Raw genomic sequence first — 20,878 nt, forward strand, 5'->3', positions numbered from 1 at the left:
GTGTTCAAGTGATCCTTGTCAGCTCACTAAAACAAAGATTTCCAAGGTTATCGCACCCAGGATTAATAAGAAATTTCTTACAAAGTGGTGAACACCAATGGTCAAGTCAGCTAAACTCTATGGTACCAAAGTATACAGAGCTGTGATTTTTTCATGGTCAAATGGCAAAAGTCTGTTCAAGTCCAACAAACTGTGACGAAAGATATAAAAAACTCAAACTTAAACCAATAGTGAAGATTGATTGAGGTCTATAATGTAAATTTTGACAAAATGACAGAAGATTGCTACAAAAAGTGACAGCACACTTGTCCTAAACGAGACATACATTTTGATTTATGCATCAGACAAAAGTGGCATTGTGACTGCCATCATCAGCTTTTCACTCTGTCAAAAACAAAATCAAAAGCCAACCTTAAAATTAGATTTTTATGTTTCAAATGGAGATGGATTTTAAAGCATTTAATCTTTTTCAATCCAAATGCTGCCTCTGAGAATTTCTATTTTCAACACAGACATTGACAGGTAGGAACAAAGAATGTGTACGTGTTATTGATATATGTTATTTAACAAGAGAGACGATTACCATATCTCACATGTGTATTGTTCTCCCTTCTTAAATCAATGCAGTTCCATTCTTTATGCATCCCTGCAATATACCTGTAACTGGTCCTGTGCAGCTTAAAAGCCAGGTGATGTGTGTGAGTGTATGTGCGTGTGTGTGTGTGCCAAACCAGCAAGATGCTCAACAGGAATTACAGTGGGCAGTGAACACACACACACACACACACACACACACACACACACACACACACACATACACCATACATAAACCATGCATGCCTCCTCAGGATGGCATACCATTTTGTCAAAAGTGATTTTAAAAATCCTTGTTAGTGAATCTTTGCTGAAAATGTGACTGCTGTAAACTAAACAAAAAATCTATGACGATATTACATTCTGCATACTGTCACACTGTTTTTCTGTTTTGTATAGCTCAAAGTTGCATCACAGCACACATGAGGTACAACTTTTCACAAACTAAAGTTAAGCTGTAGCTTGAGCCATCAGATAAAGACATTCCTACAGTTGCTGAGGCCACTACATCCAAGCAGTAAGTCAAACTTTTTCAAACCTCCAAGCAAAGGTTACAACAGCTTTGCCATCAAAAGTTATGGGAAGGTAGCAGAGTGTGACCATCGTACACACAGCATTGAAGACAAGTTATTCCCCGAGCAGCAGCATTGGAGATGGCAGCAGCTAAAATAGTGATTTACTGCAGTGACATAAGCCAAACTGCCCTATTTTTCCTTCTATCCCTCAATCCTTCCCTTCTTTCATCCTTCTAACCCTTGTGGCCACAATCCCTCAGAGAAAGACAAACATCGATCTGAGTTACAGTCTCAATCTATTAAGAATCACTCTGGTCTGCATGCATATCTATATACACCAGTATATACATATACATACATCAAGCCATTTTCTCTTCACTCTTTCCCTGCAGCTCTAAGTTTCTGAACTCTTCTCCAACAGCAGTCTCACACCATATATACTGTAGATATTTTTTCAACATTATTATCTAGATCAGAAAACAAGCTCTGATCTTGAGCATAGGAGATAGCAGTTGGTTGGTACGTGTTTTTGTAACTTTGTTTTTAAGTTTGATTTGGATTTAAGCTGTTGTCTGGCTGTTGTCAGGCTTTGTTGGAGCAGAGCACTTACTGGTTTCACTCTCTGAGTTTTGATAGGTGGGTCAGCTGACGTGGATCACACCCTCTATTGTGTTGCATTGCTGTGAAAATCTGAAAGGGGCGGGTTCAGCCATGATACTTACTGGTACTTCAACACACAAGCTGCGCTGTAGCATCAGTGGAAACATCAACCCTTGTGCGTCAGCCCTCATTGTGTGAAGACTGAACTGCGTAAAGACCTGCAAGTCTACCTGTGCGAGTCCACCGAGCAAGGACACCAACTGGTTATTCCTATTCTACTATCTATTCACGTAGCCTGCCTCAATCACCATGTGCCACAAAGACATCCCTGTCATCCAAGGCTTTTGACAAAATTGCATCTGTCGCAGACAATGCAACCCTGAGAACCTTTACTCAGAAAAACCTCCACTATTCGCTCCTCCTTTAGTCTTGGCCTATGGAATTGCCAATCGGCTGTAAACAAAACAGAATTTGTCCAAGTATTTTCTAATCTGTCAGACATTCAGGTACTAGCCCTGATCCATCCAGAAAACACTGCCACACTGGCCGCACTCTCTATTGACTCCACTTTCTCACACACACCCTGTTCTATTGGGTGCATTTCCAAAGCCTGGAAATTCACTAAGCTTTCTCCACTACGCAACAACTCTTCCTTTGAATACCATGCAAGCATTCTATCAAAAATTCTTTAGTGCACAGTCTTCAACCAAGTCTCTGAATTCCTTTCTGAGAACAACCTGTATGATCCGAATCAGTCTAGCTGTAAGCGAGGTCACTCTACTGAGACTGCACTCCTGTCGGTAATGGAAACACTGCGATTGACTAGAGCTGCTGGTCAGTCTTCAGCTCTATTACTCCTAAATCTGTCAGCTGCCTTTGACACCACCACCAAATCCTCCTCTCCACACTCACTGAGATTGGTATTACAGGATCTGCCCTCCACTGGTTCATGTCCTACCACTCAAGGAGATGTTTTAGAGTATCTTGGAGGGGAGAAGTGTCCAAACTGCACAGCTTATCCACAGGGGTCCCTCAAGGGTCAGTGCTCAGTCCCCTTCTTTTCTCAATATACACCACCTTACTTGGTGCAATCATCCGCTCCCATGGTTTCTCATACGATTGCTATGCTGACGATACCCAGCTCTTCCTATTGTTCCTGCTGGAGGACCACACAGTCTGAGCTCGGATTTCGTCATGCCTTGCCGATATCTCGGCATGGGTGAAAGAACGCAACCTTCAACTTAACCTCTCTAAGACTGAGCTCCTTGTCATTCCAGCCAGTCCCTCTATAAAACAACAGGGCCCTAAGTGGCTAGCCAGACTTTTTTCTTCTGTAGTTCCTCAGTGGTGGAATGAGTTACCAAACTCTGTTCAATCCGCAGAATCCCTCTCAATCTTTAAGAAAAGACAAAAGACCAAGCTTTTTTCAAAAACACCTCTGCATTTTATGGACTGAAAAAAAACTGCTTCTATGCAATCTATGCATTGCCTCTGTGCACTGCCTGTGGGCAACTATGTCCTGTCGGACTCAGACTTAGCATTATGGCACTTACTCGCATTTTACCAGATTGTTGCCTGTATTGTATCAACTCTCAGATGTACTGCACTTTGGATAAAAGTGTCTGCTGAATGAATTGTAACATTGCAACATAATGTACATTTTGCTCATCTTGATGAGTTGTGATGCAACCTATATCACAAGGAGAGCTTTTACATTTGCTGTTTTTATGTTTGTTGGTCTAAACACTGGTGTAACCAGATCTGCTGGATATTAGTTGGTGCAACTAACATCCAACAACAGCTCCCAGGGAAGCTCATAGTGGCAGAAGCAATGGCTTACTTGGAATAAATCAAAGAAAAACTTGCATGGTTAAACTGACCAAAAAACAAAATCTAGAAAATCTACAGTTGAAGAAATCACACACTGTGACTGACAGAAGATCTCTGACAAGAGCAGTGTAAAACCACATCAGTTTCTTATTTGTACAAACAAAAAATTTATTTGTTTTCTTTCTTTTATATTTCTTTTAGTTTTTCCTACTTGACTTTATCAATAAAATCACATTTGTCTAGTTTTCACATATATCTGTTTTGTAAATGTTTCAAGATTTTTGAAGTGTTCATGTTCAGACTAAAGATGCATGTGAAACAACAGCACCGTATGACAACAACAACTTGACAAAATTAAGACTTACCCAGTATGGCATAATAAAAAGGGAACTGCGCAGGGTCAGTTGAGTACTGGGGGAGTGCATAGAGACCACCAGGTAGGGTATTCCACAACAACCGGCTTCTGGACACATGGGAGTCCACACGGTCCTGGATGATCTGAGAGGGTGGGACAGAGGAAAGTCCAGAAAGAAAGAGGAGAGAGAGAGAGAGAGACGAAAACATGTGGGGAGAAAGAGAAGGAACAAAAAAGGGGTTGAGGTAAAAATGTATTGATAGGCCAAATGAGAAATGTGTGAAAACACATACACAAAGAGAGGAGACAAAAAGGGGAGAAAACAGAATGAGGGGAGAGAAAATATGGGGAGCATGAATAAAGGAGGGGAGTAAAGAAGGCATTGCAAGAGGAAAATTTAAAAAATATGTGATTAGTTAATTAATTATTTCTGCTTTTTTAAAATCTTTTTTTCATACACACCTTCCAAAATTTAACTGAGTTGAATGTCAGTCACAGAGTAACCACGTAATGTCATATGAAACCACACATATATACACATAAAGTCCTATTTGGAGTCTAATTTATGGCCAACTCAGAAATAAAAAAAAAGCTAGAAAAGTTTAAGTTTTAAATCTATTTTCTATAATTATAAATTGTTCATATGAGCACAAGGACATGCTAACATCTGCAGAAATTTACTAATATTTGGAAACTGGTGCCATAGGGGAATTCTCTGCAAGGGCAATGTCTACACAAAACAGACTCAAGATACTTAAACTCCTTCCCTTGGGGCAGAAACTTGCTCCCAACATGAGGAATCCATTAGTTATTGAGCTAATATTATCCATCTGGCTTGTTATCAATGGTCAGGTTAGTTGGTCGAGTGTTGTGAGCACAAGCCAAGTCTTCTGGGGACCTTTGAGGAAGACCAACAGCACAACCTCAAGCTGCTCCTGGGCGTCTGAATGAGCAAATGTCTTGAGTTCAGCAACAAGGATTTCATTTGTTTAACGTAATTATTCTAAGGTGTCACTATTCTTTGAAAATTATATAGTGATATTTTACAAGCTTCAGTGAGGATTCTATAAGGACTTGTGGTCTTCATTCACACCAGCGGTTTAAGAAATAATTCGATTCTTTGCTTATTATACAAGTAAAAGTAGCAATACCACACTCCATTGCAATGGATGGTCCTGCATTGAAAATTTTTGTTTAGTAAAAGGAGGTAAGTATTATTAGTAAATTGTACTTGAACAGTCACAAGTAAAAGTACTCAGTGCAGAAAAAAGGTCCATTATTATATATCATATTGCTGGATTATTACCATTGATGTTTTAATGTAAGGTACAGCTGATTTGAACTATTTCATATACTGTTTTCAGCCCGTTCTCACTCTCAACTCGTCACATATTGTAGCTTGGTCAGGACCCTGTGGCGTCACTTTTTAACGCACTTAGTGTCATTTTTTAATGTGCGGGGTAGTCCGATAGACTTCTGTTGAGCTCCCACAATGTCTGAAATAGATGCCATGAGCCTGATGACGTATATAAGGTGACAAATTTCAGCCTGGTTGCCAGAATAAAATGTTGGCATTGTACGTTTCTGCAAACCACAGATACACACACCTTAACCATTGTGTTGTCACACCATAGAATATAATTATTTATTATATATATTAACAGTGACTACGGTGATACTGCGCATTAAAAAACAACGCTAAAGGGGTACCCTCTGCATTAAAAAGTGATGCCACGGGGTACTGACCAAGCTTCGATATGTGACGAGTTGGGAGTGAGAACGTGTTGCTGTTTTATATTTGAATCTATAATGATTCATCATATTTTGTAAGCTTATATGTTTTGTATGTAAAATATGAATTTATAAAATGACAAGTAACTAAAGCTGTCAAATTAAAGTAGTTGTGTAAAAAGAACATTTTCCTTTGAATTAATTTGTACTGAAGCACAGTACTTGAGTAAATGCACTTTGTTACATTTTACCGCCGGTTCACATGCATGCACTCACACAACACAGAGATTTCAGGAATGAAGAGCAGGATAGCAGGAATGAAAGACTGTAATCACAAACTGACATACTGCATTTTTATTATTTTTCTTTAAGGTGGTGACTGACACTGTGGCATGAGTTGATCATGAAGCTGGGGCACCAGATGCTCAATGAAAAGCTTTCGTGGGTATCAAAAAAAAAAAAAGAAAATCTGCCAGGAAAACCAGTAGTTCTGATTTCCTCTAATTCATTTTCTCTCCATTTGTCACCAATCCAGACAATGAATTCAGGTCCTCATCTAATAAACCTAAACTGACTTTCAGGAGGTGTAATGGCTTTATTTTCTAGGTGCTAAAGAAGTGTTTTTACACCATAAAGACATGTTTTATTAAGTCTGCGTGAGATGAGCATGAGTGTGTGAATGCTAGTGTTATATGGGATTTTCATAGCTCGTCACTAACCTTTTTTTTTTTTGAATGCTGCTGCAACAGCCAATACAGTGATTGGAAAGACACTCATACAACCAGTCGAAGCAGATGGCCGCCCACTAAGAGCCAGGTTCTGCTTGAGGTTTCTACCCGTTAAAGGGGAGTTTTTCTTTACCCCTGTCGCCAAGTGATTGCTCATGGGGGAATTGTTGGGTCTCTGTAAGTTAAAGAGTACGGTCTAGACCTGCTGTATGTGAAAAGTGCCCTGAGATGACTTTTGTTGTGATTTGGCGCTATACAAATAAAAATTGATTGATTGATTGATTGATTGATTGATTGAATTGAATTGGAGGCCACAGTTGTGCTTAAAGAAACTCACACAAAAACAAAAAACATTCTGACGTCATTTAGTGAGGATTACAGAATAAAATCAGAAATATATGACAGCTTTTAAATGAAGTACATAATCGACAGTCATTTTAACTCAATTGATTGCAGAGACCACAAAAGCAATTCATTGTGAAAGTAAAAGTAAAAACATGCTAATCTACAAACTTGATTTGAATGATTTTGGATACATACATGATAAAAATATGACCATTTTTACATGAATAAGTTGAAATAATTAATCCTTAATCTTATTCTAACTTTACTTTAACATCTTTTGTATTGAAATAAACAGATACCCTATACTGAGAACAAAGTATGGTGGACCACATTTTTTAGGCTGTTTGTTTTTGTTTTTCTTTTTTTTCCCTCTCTGATTCAAGAGCTGTTTACTGATCTGTGGAGAATTGGCTTGGCACTTACAGCAGGCTCTTAACACATGCGCACGCGCGCACACACACACACAAAAACACACACACACACAGCTCCTGACACCAACTGTCGCGCTCTCAGTATGTGGGACACTACAGTTATCAACAACGCCTCATTTCACCCGTTTAGCCTGGTGGCGTGCTGGCTCTGAGTTTTTAGCACATCTGGCCAGCAGTATATGGCTGTCAGTAGGCCTCTGTCTAATTTCATACCCTGCCAGCACTGGGCATTTGGTGAAGTCACTAAGGTCTAGTTCATGGTGAGCTTTTAAGATTAAGAAAAATGCTTTGGGAATTTTTAATATTATTAACCTAAAAATACAGATTGGTCTCTTGATCAACCATATTTCTTACAATCTATGGTCTTTCTGACATCTGAACAGTCCTGAAAGCTGGTGATGACTGTAGTGTTATTGCAATGATGGTAATGATAAAAAAAGTGGTGGCAGTAAGTATTTAAGGTTTTGTGAGGTGATGAATGCAATAATAAGTGCTTTAAGAAAAATCATAATGATTTTTCTGATATTTATATAATGGTGATGAGTACGATGCTGCTGCTACTGCTTCTGCTGCCAATGGTGGTGATGATGAGGAGGATTATTTTCTTTCACTGTGTCTGTATTTAGAGATGCTACAGACAGCAAATAGTCCCTGAGGACTGAATCAAGGCTGTGAGGAAGTCAACTAACAACAACAGAGAATAAAATGGCTCTTATACGCCAGTGAGACAGTTCATCTTCTACACTCCGGCTAGTGAGGTCATTTAATGAGCCAGCCTCTAGTTTTCTAGTCTTGAGAGCAGACATATACATCCACACACACATACAGTACTGGAGCCTCTCTAACCTGAGGGCTGCCAGACAGTACTGGCCTCCTTCACACTTGGCCCTTCACACTGTCTCTCATGCTCACATTGTATTTAGATTTCAAGCATGAAAAAGTTTATTTCCCCGGGTGTTTGTTTAATTTTAATTTTATGTGACTGAGGTGGATAAATTTGTGTTAATGTTAATTCATAGCTCATATACAATACTGTACCTTTACCAGGCTGTTGTAATGTGGTAAAAAATGTCCCAAAACTGGCTGTAAAACATCAGTTTTCTGTGTCCAAAGAAGACAATACTTTTATTCTCTCTTTTTTCTCTTCATATTTTTGCGTTACCATAAAACAGTAAACCCAATAGCATACTTTAAACATCAAATTATTTGATTTGTTTTTTTTTGTTTTAATTCAAAGTAGATTGCAAAAAATACTGTTAATATAATATAATATAATAAGTTATTTGATCATATGTCTCAGTCTAGTTATAAGCATTATGTTTATATATATATATATATATATATATATATATATACATATATATATATACATATATATAAATGACAAGCTTGGAATACAGACACATACTGTATACACACAGTATGACTATTTTCAGTTCTATTAAAGTTTAAGCAGTTATTTTCACAGGAATTATAAAAATGTTACATTTGAATGAGATGGGGGCTGGAGAGGCAAGGCCAACAAGAACAGTAAACTCTGCAGTGAGCGCTGGAGGAAACTAAACTTTATGTAAGTGAGGTGAACTTCAGCTGAGCTGTGGCTCTGCAGTAAAACCTCATGAACTGGATTATAAAGTTATTCTCACTTACGGCACTATTTTATAATTCTGTTTTAAAAATGATTATTTCTGTCTTGATTCCTGCTGTAAAAATGTGTTTATAATAAAAAATGTAAGTAAAAAATTGGCGTCTAATAGATCAGAGGGACAATTCTTAAAATCCTTTGAATACATTTATTTACATACATTTATTAATTTTATCTCACAACTGACCCAACTTGATCCGGTCAGTTGTGATGCACAAAAATTACAACAGCAACTAAAAAACCTACAACAAGAACTACTTTGCAAGTCGTATAATCAACAAGTGCAATGTGTTATTTTAATTGTTAAATATACCATATGAAAAAGTCTTTATATGACTTCTAAAAATTGTCCTAAAACGTGGTTTTGTAAAGTCAGAAGATAACCTTCATTCAACAGAAACTCCATCAGAAATGACTGTTCATGGTCTTGGAGCTGCTTCATGTACTGAGCATCTACATAGAAATGTATGAATATAAAGCAGAACATTGCTGGAAAACAGTGGGCACACCAACTCAATTTCTTTAGATAAAAAAGGTAAAAAAAAAAAAAATAATAATAATGAAAAAAACATAACCAAGATCTTGAGAAAGATTTCTTTTAAAAGTTTATCTTGGGGAGGTGATGCATAGCCTGTGGCAGTTTACAGTATAGAACAAAAATAGCAGTTAGGTTGATTAAATGAAGCTGTCTTGACAAAACTAAATCCAAAACTCCCATTAAGACTATTTCTTGCAAGCTTACCTCCAAAGTAGTTAAGACGATTTTGGCTACAGAGGAGAAGTAGGCGTCCCAGAGGAACTGAGTCTGTTGGCGGAGAGCCAAGATCCTGTCATGGCCCACAGACCGGGTAATGGAGGGAACCTGGGGGAAGAAGAGAGGAAGAAAAGCAAGAAGACAAAAATGACAGTGAGATAGATTAAGTTAGATTTTAAACAAAGTTGAGTGAGGGGATGAGAATTGGTGTGTGGAAGAGAAGCGTAAAGTCGGGCAGACAGGTGGAGGAACCATAAGTAATTTTGTGGACATGCAGAAAAGATTAAATGAAATTCTTCCTCCCCTAAAGACTGTGCTTCCCCCACATCTTACTCTGTCCATCAACCGGCTTATCCCCAGGATAGTTTGGCAACTGAACCACCTGCTGTCCCCCTCTAATAAGCCTACTGCATTCACACCTTATGGTATTAGGTGTCTACTAGAATGGGCCATTAAAGAGGACATAATGTGCACATTTCCAGATCTATATTTATATTCTGAAGCACAACTGGTATACTTTTGCATGATTTACAGTTAAAAAACGGTTATTTATATTTATTTATACTGGGCCTTTATGCAGCCCCTTAGTTCAGCCTCCGTCTGATTTCACTTATTTTCTCGAAATACTCAAATCTAAACTTTTTAAATACATCTGTACATATTTAAGCCTGAATTTGATCCGGAATATGAGTGGATAACGTGAACAATCTTAGCAACAAAAGCTATGGACAAGACAGCCGTCTGTGGGCATGCATGAACAATCTGGCATCAGTCCAATGGGGAAGTACAGGGTACTTTGTAAACAAAGCATTCAGAGCAGGCTGAAGCCTGGGCTTTTGACTTAAAGTGGCATTTTTACATATGTTCACCTCAAATTTTAGAACTTTGACCATGTTTAACATAGACATCCAATGACATAACAGTATATAAAAAAGAAAACCACAAAAAGCATAATATGACCCCTTGAAAAACACATTCAAATTAATGAATGCTTTGCATGAATGAATTGCAACTGTTCTGTCTATAAAATACCAGACAATTGTAAAAATGCCTATTGCGATTTCCTGTAATTTACTGACCAACTGTTCAAATACCAAATATATTCAATATTTAAATATATAAAACAGAAAATAAGCATCATATCTTTTGATTTGAGAAGGTGAAACCAACAAACATTTGACATTTATGCTTGTTAAATAACTTAAATGATAAATCAATCATTCATTTTTCTGTTGAACCATTAATCATTTCAGCACTATACAGGGGATCTCATTTGTTGAGTCGTTCCAGTTGTTATTTCTCCTATATGATAACGTGACGTCATTGCATAGAGATAGAACAGAAATGTTAAAAATATCAAAGATTTAATTTGTAGATTCTTTTTTTTTTTTTTTTAACATTTTTGTAGAGTTAATTTTCCATACACACCACAGCAAGGTATTAATTATTGTTAATTAATTTCCTTTGGATGGAGCTGTTTTTGAGTGTTTTTGTGCCTAAACCTGCCCATCTGCTTCATTGGAGTTCTGCAACGAAAATGTACCAACAAACTCTGCAGAGCTGCTAGGAGTCCAAATATCCTGTTCCTGCTGTACCAGAGGCAAGACAAGGTCCCAGCTCACATTGTCATGGAAGACATGAGCAGCTGGCTTGTGGCTTGCAAAAATAACACCCTGAGGGAGAGGGACCGTGGAAGGATGAAATCAAGGGAGACGAGGATTCTGCCAGTCTGACCAGGGAGCTAAACATCTGGATGTGCCAGGAAGATGGAGCAGGATGCTGTTTTGGTACTCAGTTTGGAGAAAAACAAACTATCTGCTTGATGAGGTAATACATGACCTTAGCTTGACCTCAACTTGACAGCAGCTTTGTAGCCAATGTTCCTGAAGAGCCTGTTCTCATCAGCCCTCGAGGGGTGGTGGTGGATCTGGAGCCAAGGAACCTGGTGTGCTGGCTACAACCAACTGCCTCTCAAGTTAAAGTTATAGTACCAACTTGTCAGGCACAGCTAGCAGAAAAACCACTGTAGTCTAAAAGACTCTATAATCTACTCTATAAAGGTCTCTATATAGGAGAAGGTTGTTGAGATGATCAAGCAGAAAGACTTTCAATCAAACAGTCCTGAGCTGTTTGGCTCCATCTCTGAAGTTGTGACCAAGAAGCTTCTTATAATGTTCCATGAAGCCTAATGAGGCAGCTGCAGGCAACAATGAACGTGTCTCTTGATGTTTTTAACTGACTTTTACACTCAAAGATATTCAGATATTTGAAAATAACACATTTTTGACTTTGATTTTATGTCCCCACACACTCACAGGTTGCACTCAGTTTTGCTCCCTATTCACTCACAAGCCTCCCCAATGTTCAGCCAGTGTGAGAAAAGTGTTGAAAGATTGACCTTTTCATTCAGGAAATACTGATTGTTTACAGTATATCCTTTTTAACATAGCTTAATTGAATGGTGAAATAATACAAGCAGCAGAGAAGAAGGCTTGGTGCTTGGCTGCAGTGACTGCAAGGACATCAATAGAGGGTAACGACACCAAAGTGTTTGATAAAACACTGTACGACTAAATTTGCCTCGCTTAGAAGTCGCTTTAGATAAAAACGTCTGCCAAATGACAATATGTAAATGTAATTTGTGTTAGCCCCTGCAGTTTATGCTAACAAGCCTTCCAATGCTTTTTTCCCCCCACTGTCCCGCTTGCTTTTTAGTTTAGCATGCCAGTAAGATTTGGCTGGCAAATTGTTTCCTGTGTAATGTCTCTGGCTGCAAAAGCACACTGGTCACCACACTTTACAGTAAACAAGGTCCTCTAGCTATTGAGCCAGTGAGTGTGCACTGAAGTCCCTTTAAATAAATACTATATATAAACGAAGTCAACAATGAAACTACAGAATGTTTGCAGTTGAATCTTATTTTTGTCTAAATTTTAGGATTATTGTTTTTTTACGCCCTTTGTAACAACTAAAATGTACACGATAGATGTTAACTTTTGATTTGATACAGATTCCCAGGAAGCCTCAAATTCACAAGGAGTCTGAACACACAGTATGGGTGGTTGTGTGGCAGTTGACGTCACTGGGATCTGTCGACAGCAGAGCAAGCTTTAATTGTTCAGCTCTCTGAGGTGGAATATAAACAACACCAATCACATCAGCTCAATTCTCTTCCCCTCGATTGACTCTAATAGTGTTTATGTTTCTCAGCAGGGGCATTGTGCGTGCGTGTGTGTGTTTTGTGTGTGCGTGTGTGTGGGTGTCTATGTGTTGTGCATGTCTCTTCTCCACAGGGGGAATAGAAACTCTACATATTAAACAGTCAGGTATTGCACTGCTCAGTGATGTAATTGAAAGTAATGAGATTCAACTCTCTCAGCAGGTGTTAGAGCTCCGATGTTGTGTTGAACAGTGAGTCTCTGTGTGAGCGTGTGCTTGTAACTGAGGAAAAAAAGATGGAGACAAATAGGGCAAGCATCCAGAATCTGTTAACCAACCAGAAACATGCTTTTCTGTTTGTTTTAATATTGAACTGTACAGATGCTGTAACTTAGACAAAATATTTTCTCTGGGTTTTTTAAAATGCATTTAATGTGCTTTTTTCTAAGTCCAACTGAAATTATATTGCATGTTTGTTGTTCTGCTACAGCATAGCATACATATCTGCTCTGTAAATCACATGTCCTGTGTTCAACTTTGAGAAACAAATCAGAAACCAAAAGGGAGAAATGTGTATTTATATTGTTTGGTGTCATGATGATGCTTCCTATTTTTGCATTAATTCATCCAAACCATTTTCTGTCTATTTAGACAGATAACTTGTTTCCATGCAACCAATCAAATCGCACAAAAGCAATAATGTGGCGTTCGATCATAGGTCACACTGAGCCTGATAGCATCCTGCTGCACAGCACAAGAGCCACAGACTGAACAACAACCCACATTAACTTTCCTGCTAAGGTCTCCTTCTCATCTGACTTACAAACATGAACACACATCTTGTCCTGCACCTTAGCTTGTTCAGCAATCTACCAAAGAAAATAATGTCAGTTAGCAGGCTAGATGGTAATTAGCTGCTCAGCTGCAGCACATTAAACAGCATGTAAACCTGCAAATGTCACTTCGATCCTGTTAGATGCTGCTGTGGTCCTTACGCTTCAATACCGCTGCTAACAACACACTGTCTGCCCATGGCTTGTAAGCTACAGCTCAAGTTTCTTTACTTTGTTTCTCGTTCCCCTACTGGAGCTCAGTCTGCCAGCTGCAATCAAACACAGACACCGACACGCCCCTCTAGCCACTGAAACAGAAAAGGATTATTTCATAAGATTCCCAAATGACCTTCTTTTCTTTGTTTTAACAATAAAAAAACTATTAACAATACAATTAAAAAAACACATCAGTTTTGACTGCAAAAAGGTGATGACTAAATGTGATTTCAGTGGGACTTAAAGGTGGTTGTTCGATTTGACAATAAAGCCAGAATCTTGGGCTTTAAAGTATCTACTCTGAAACCTCCTTGAACTTTTATTTAATTCCTGCCATCTTGACAGCTGTCTCAATACCGCAGGAATCAGATTACGTAGCTTTAAGGTGTCCTCAAAGTCAAGGAAAGTTTGATCAAGAATAAAACGAAACAAAACAAGAATAACCTCGGTAAAAGAGAGGAAGAATTCTGTACACCATTATTAACCTGCTCGAGTAGTCTTCATTCAAGTTAATCACATATAATAATTTGACAAAGATTTTATATGTGAAATGTTTTTCTGTTTATGTGAAACATATTTTTCAGATGAGGTTTTTGGTCATACTTTATTTGCAGAAAATTTGTAATTTAATTTACAATTGATTACAATTTACAATCTCATTTAGCAGCAAATCTTATCACCCATGTGCTTTATATTATTTTTGTTGATTTAGTCTAGGGCTGCAACTAACAATTATTTTCATTATTGATTCATCTATCAATCATTCTTTCAATGAATCAATTGATTATTGAGTCTATAAAACCTCAGCCCATTGATGATGTCTTGAAAATGCAAAGATATTTAATTTCAATGATAAAAACAGAGAAAAGCAGCAAATCCCAACAATTGAGAAGCTGGAAACAGATTTTTGGCATTTTTGCTTAATAATTGACTTAATTAATCAATGATCAAAATAGTTGCATATTAATTTTTTGTCCATTGATTAATCAAGAAATTGAGTAATTGATTCAGCTCTAATTTTGTCCCCACATTTCTTATATTTTAAGTTTCTGTGTAATGCCATTTAAAATGTAATAAAGATTAGAAAACAGAGGAGAATTTCAGTAACTGTGAAGAAATTCTGTTCACCTCTCTCATTCATTTCCCTCCCTTGCTTTCCTCACTTCCAAGTTCAAGTTATTCTCTGGTAGCAGAGTGTTAGTAAGTGAGGAGGTGGAAACAATATGGTCGTAATTGGTGGAACAAACTGTCCAGTCTTTACCAGATTGGAGGGTTAAAATGCACTGGAGGTTGCATAGTGTGTGTTTAGATCCTTCAGGCCTGTATATAGTGGTATATTTCTTAACGCCATACGCTGAAAAACAATTGATTTTACCATGTGCACTGACAAATGTCAGGCATTATCCTAAAAGCCTAGAAATCATTTGTTTTTATCTTCAACCACCAACAATCCTCTCCCCTATATTTTGATTCATTCCTCACATCCGCATCAAGAATAAGAAAATAAATGGAGAAATGCTTGTTTCATTCAACCTCTGTTATAAATGTTAACATCCTGAGGGGTGAATTCACAAAAGGATTGTATGGCTTTTGCAGCTACTAAACCTGCACAAATAAGACTAAAAGAAACCATCACAAAGCACCCACAAAGAGTGAAATGCACTTCTAAGTGCTCTGCTAAGCAAACAGCATCTTGGTGCTCCTTTGCTATTTGCCCGTATGTAAATTAGATAATATGCATACATTTGGCGCAAAATTGGCCCCTTTCTATGCAGGTGAGCCTCATTGCAAAAACAGTCCAATTCACAAAGACCAGCGCTAATAGCCACACGCAGTTAGAGTGAAATTATCATTGTCTTCAGAGAGCTGGTGGGAACTGAAGCGCATCTTCTTTTGCAGTCTGAAGGTGAGCGTTTGAGACAACAACAGCACTGACAGACTGAGATATTAAATCCCAAATACGGTTTCTCTCTGTCACGTTTAAATTCCGTGCCTGAAGTTTTGAGGAATGCCTTTGCACCTCGTTAGTTGGGACTTGTAGCTCGCGGTCTGAAAATCTGATTTTTCTCTTTCTCTCTGCCATTGTCCTGCCTAATGTGTTCTTTGCACAAAGGCAACATTTATACTTTGCCACATGGATAATTGCAATCAGATGCAAAACAAGGGCAAATTGCACTCAGCTACTAAACTTTATGGGCGTGTTTGTGCTATAACATCATTAGCACAATATCTTTTGTGGATATCTTTGGACATTGAGATCGGGTAGATAGCAGTTGCAAGTGATGCACAATTCATGCTGCTATCAGCGGCTGCAATCCATTCATTGTGAATTCACCCCTGAGTGTTTCACGGTGTCAAAACATATCTCTCACATCACACATATTATCTTAGCCAACAATTAGCACGCTTTTAGATTTCATTTTTTCAAAGGAAGCACACCAAACAACAAAACCTCTAACAACATTACTATTGTGGAGCTCAGTAATGTTTAATGATAAAAAAAGGCTGCCATATTTTATCTAAAAGGCAAGTTTGTAATACTTTTAATGATGGCTTGTCTGCTATTATGTTATTCACAAAGAAAAATGTCATTATCATCATTACTAGGTGCTGATAGAAGGCTGATAGGGGACTAGGGACACATTAATTAAAGGCAACCTAACCCCCCCGCCAACTCCACACACACTTTCGCGTATCAGTGTTGCTGTCCAGGTGGCAGTATAGGTCATGCAGGTGGCATGTAGTAATAGAGAGTAATTAGAGAATGTAAATATCACAAGCTCTTCCTGCTGCTGTAATTAAAAGGAACAGAAGGTGATCGAATTGTAGAATAATCCATCTCAGATAAAAATAGTCCCTGGCTGAGGTGTGAGTGACTGTGAATATCACAGCTATCATGTCAAAGTGAAATAGAATGTACTAAAATCCACACGACCACAATTAAGTTTTCCCCTCTCAGCTGAACCAAATGTCTGCACGTCAGTGATGTGTTGACAGATTACACTTCTGATGAGACTTTGGCCCAGTTTCCCTACAGACATATTTACGTTTTACCCAGCTATTTCTTCTGTCATGTGGTTTTCAGAGTTTCCACTTATATGGTACTATTTACTGATTCCACTGGCAATGTGTGCCAGTTTCTTTCCTTCTGTATATTGCAAAAACAATGTGAGGCCTAGTTTAACAAATTAAATAGTCAAAAAGTATATATCTGCCAAAACAGTTCAGGGACTTTTTAAAAGAATTGACTAGTTTAGAAGAAGTAGTTGTTGTTTGATGTCAAATTATCTTGGCTATAATTCGGGCTAACAGGGTACAAAGAGATGAAATTTGCAATATTCTATTACATGTAATGACCGAGTAACAATACCAGAGCCTCAAATGTGGAAGTGACAACAGATACTGTACAGAGAGTATTTCGATATGCCCAGTAACGCTTAAGCATGGACAGGTTTAGAAACAATCAAAAAAGCAGGAGCCTAAAACATATCGCCACAATGTCATGATAGCCTTTATATGGACCTTTTCAGTATTTAAAGTGAAGCAACTTGCTTGAAACCAGTAAAATCTTTTAAAATCGCTTTTAAAAGGTAAATTTGTGGTGCTTGTCCACGCAATTCACAAACCTTTCTTATTACATGCCTCACATTGATATGTATTGGCTATCCAGTAAGACATGGCAGCTATTAGCAATAACAACACTAACCAAGACTGCACAACGTTCTCTCATGCAGGTAGTGAGAAATGAACTGTGACAGTATCTCAAACCATCAACTGGCAGCACAAGTTAAGAACACAGAAGCCCCCTTAACACAAGTCATGCTGGCATGTATTTAATTCCTGCTGTCTACCATCAAATTATAGCAGACGCTGAACATATGTTAGAACTCAATACCATTTTAATCAGTGTTATTATCATCCATACCTAAACATGGCACAAAGAGACTCTGCTCCTGAACTATAGTGGTAACATCATCATGCATTTTACACCTCTATCAGCTGTCACCAAGTCACACACTGAAACTCTTGATACATGTCCAACTGATCACCAACGCATTGACCATTGAGCCTGAAAAAACTTGCACTGTTCACGTAGGTAGAAACTAAGTGGTTCAGCTGTAATATCCATCACCAGACACAGGATTCAGAACTTCATTTTACCATTTTAATGAAAGTTATGAGATTATGTGTGGTCTTCAGAGAGACAAACAAGATCCACAGAAAACAACCAGGTTACACATTCAACAGTAAATCACTAAGTAACACTACTTCTGCTTCTAACTGACTATAAACAGAGGACAGGAGATTCCAGGTTAATATTAGACTACATGTGCTCTGTAATAGCAAGGACTGATATAAACAATATTAATGAAATACTAGAATGAAACCACATTTTAGCAGTCAAACTGAGTCATACACGTCATTCAGTGAAATGTATTGCATATTTTAGCTGTTTCAAAAAATATGCCCTATCAGCCTGTATTTAGCTTAATAACACTGCCTTACGGGTCTTGTAGGCTACTGGTTGTACTGTCTGAGGTTGGAAAGCTTCTCAGTCCACAGTTTTCACTCTACTGAAAAGTCCTACAATCAAATAAAAGTGTCACCTTTAATCTTCACCTCACCTAAATATTTACAGGCATTAACATTCAAGTTTAGGCTTTGAATAGCCATTGCTGATGTAGTCGGTTTGTTTCGATGTTTGATTCAGCCCCTGCTGGATCTTTGTGATTGTCCAGGGGGATCTGCAGCCAGAGATGACAATTATAACTGGGAAGATGTTGGCATTTCACTACCCAGACACTGAATTAGCCGCTGCTGAAAGGGCACATTTTATCTTTTGATGCTTGATGCTATACAGTGTGAGGAAGGTTTGCCCTCATCATCCAGAATACTGGCTGGTAGATAGCTTTACCTGCATCCATGTAGTTTGGTGTAATTGTATAATATAAAAAAGTAACTGATTTCTTTCTCCTCATTCCTCCATTTTGTCCACATTTACCGTTTAAAGGATGCTTTTGTCTGTTCAGCCTCCTGTATACTTGTAACAAAACCCATCCTACATTCTCCCATGCCTCCATAATTCATTTCCCAGTATTTTTCTACCTGTAACAGCAGTCTCTCATCTCCGAGGATGGCGGCTTTCCTCCAGTCGATGACTTCAGAGAAGGGAAGCTCCCAGCCGTTACTCAGAATAACCGGGATACAAGCCGCCTGCGAGGGAGGAACGAAGTGACAGAAAGAGACAGAGGGATCAGTATGGCAAGAAGTTTTTTTTTTTTGCATGGAATGGAGAAGAATAAATGATTAATGCAACAAATGATCTTTACATAATCGGCTTTCTGAAGGAAGGAGAGCCCATCCTTACTTGGATCATACTTGAAAGTTAAAGAGGACATATCATGCACATTTAAAGGTCCATATATTTATTCTCGGCCTCTTCTGGAATATCTTTACATGATTTACAGTTTAAAAAACTCCTTATTTGTCTTATACTGGCTCTTTATGCAGCCCCTCAGTTCAGCCTTTGTCTGAAACAGGCTGTTTTGTCTCACGATGAGCCCACTCTGCTCTGATTGGCCAATTCCTGAAAGCTGCCCCTCGGCCGGAGGCTACGTAGTAGTAGGATTTCTCCTCTTTTTCCCGTTCTTTACACAAAATGGATACTTCTAAAATACATCTGTACTTGTTTGAGCCTGAATCCAATCCTAAATATGTTAGTGGACAACGCAAACAACCCTTGGAACAACCTTAGCAAGAAAGACTACAGAACGGATGGCCATTTGTGGGCATTCAACAAACTGACATCATCACAAGGAGGAAGTAGAGGTAACTTGTAACTGGTAACTGCAAATGATACATTCACAGCCCAGGCTTTTGACTTACAGGGAGCATTTTTACATACATTCACCTCAAGTTTTGGAAAATTGACCATGTTTAACATAGACATCTAGCATCATAAGAGTATAAAAACAACATAAAATCACAAAAAGCATGACATGTCCCTCTTTAAGATATTGTTTTTCATTGTGAGTTTGATATAACTTTCAATTCTGCAGCAGATCCTGTAATGCATTTTTCTGTCAGAGAACAGATTTGCCTCAAAAAAGAAATAAAGAAAATGTCCTTTAAAATGGTTTGCTTGAGAGAGAGAGAGAAATCCCACTAACACATAAAGTCTAACCAAAAGTTTAAAGTGGAGCGCTGGGAGGGATCTGTTTTTATCTCTTTTTTCCACTTCACTGAGGGTTTTATCCTCTTAGGTAGTTTCTGTCTGATGAGGCACTTTTAACGTGTTCCAAATTGGAGTTTTGCAGAAACAGAGTTGCCAAAAAGATTAAGAAGAAAACAAAAAAAAGTGTTTATTTTATTTATTTTCCACATATGCGTCAATATTTAGAGGATGTATTAATGCGACTTGTCAGCAGCTATTCCATTTCCCAGAGGAGCTCTCTCTGTGTTGCAGCAAATTCATTTCATGACGAGGCTCTAGAAAATGACCATCATTTGCGGTTAATGGACAAGAGTTGATTGCGCCCTCCACTGAACTATTACACTTCATTTAAAGGGAAAATACACTGTCCTTTGGCTGATTGTACTACAAACCTCCACCCGCACCCTCAGAACTGCCAGCAGCTTGCTTCTCCGGGCCCCCAGTACTAAGCTCTGCACCATGGGGGATCGAGCCTTCTGCTCTGCTGCACCACGCTTGTGGAACAGCCTTCCTAACCATCTGAGGGCAGCACAAACCCTAGACTCTTTAAAAAAAAAAGGCCTAAAAACTTTTCTATTCAGGAAGTCTTTTTCATCTTGACTCTTATTACTATTTTCTTTATGTTGTGTGTTCTATGTTATTAATACTGTAGCACTTTGAGTTACACTTTGAATGAAAAGTGCGGTACAAATTAAATGTATTAATATCATGATTTTTATTATTATGATTATATTATTTCTTTCACATCACATATGTCATGCCTCATTTATAAGTCTGTGGTGTTGTTTTATTCTATTCTCATCTGAAATCATATTAAATTAATAGTTACAGGAATTAGCTATAACTCTGAACAGTAAAGGTATATAATATGGGAAATGGGCAAGTTTGCAAGGCTATAATTTTACTTCTTTTCACCCTACGTTGGTAG

At 38.1% G+C, this 20,878-nt stretch overlaps 1 protein-coding gene across 1 annotated transcript in view; it reads right to left on the reverse strand.

The window, feature by feature from the left end:
- The window catches only part of LOC122965618 (exostosin-1a), a 56,479-nt gene that overhangs the window by 31,191 nt on the left and 4,410 nt on the right, over positions 1-20,878 (reverse strand). The window contains exons 3-5 of the mRNA XM_044329776.1: positions 18,843-18,950; positions 9,517-9,636; positions 3,905-4,037 (exon numbers count right to left, since the gene is read on the reverse strand). Of these exons, the coding sequence (XP_044185711.1) occupies positions 3,905-4,037; positions 9,517-9,636; positions 18,843-18,950 (361 nt within the window). The remainder of the gene's footprint in view (positions 1-3,904; positions 4,038-9,516; positions 9,637-18,842; positions 18,951-20,878) is intronic.

The sequence above is a fragment of the Thunnus albacares genome, chromosome 16 (genome assembly GCF_914725855.1).
Source record: "Thunnus albacares chromosome 16, fThuAlb1.1, whole genome shotgun sequence".
NCBI classification, from domain to species: domain Eukaryota; kingdom Metazoa; phylum Chordata; class Actinopteri; order Scombriformes; family Scombridae; genus Thunnus; species Thunnus albacares.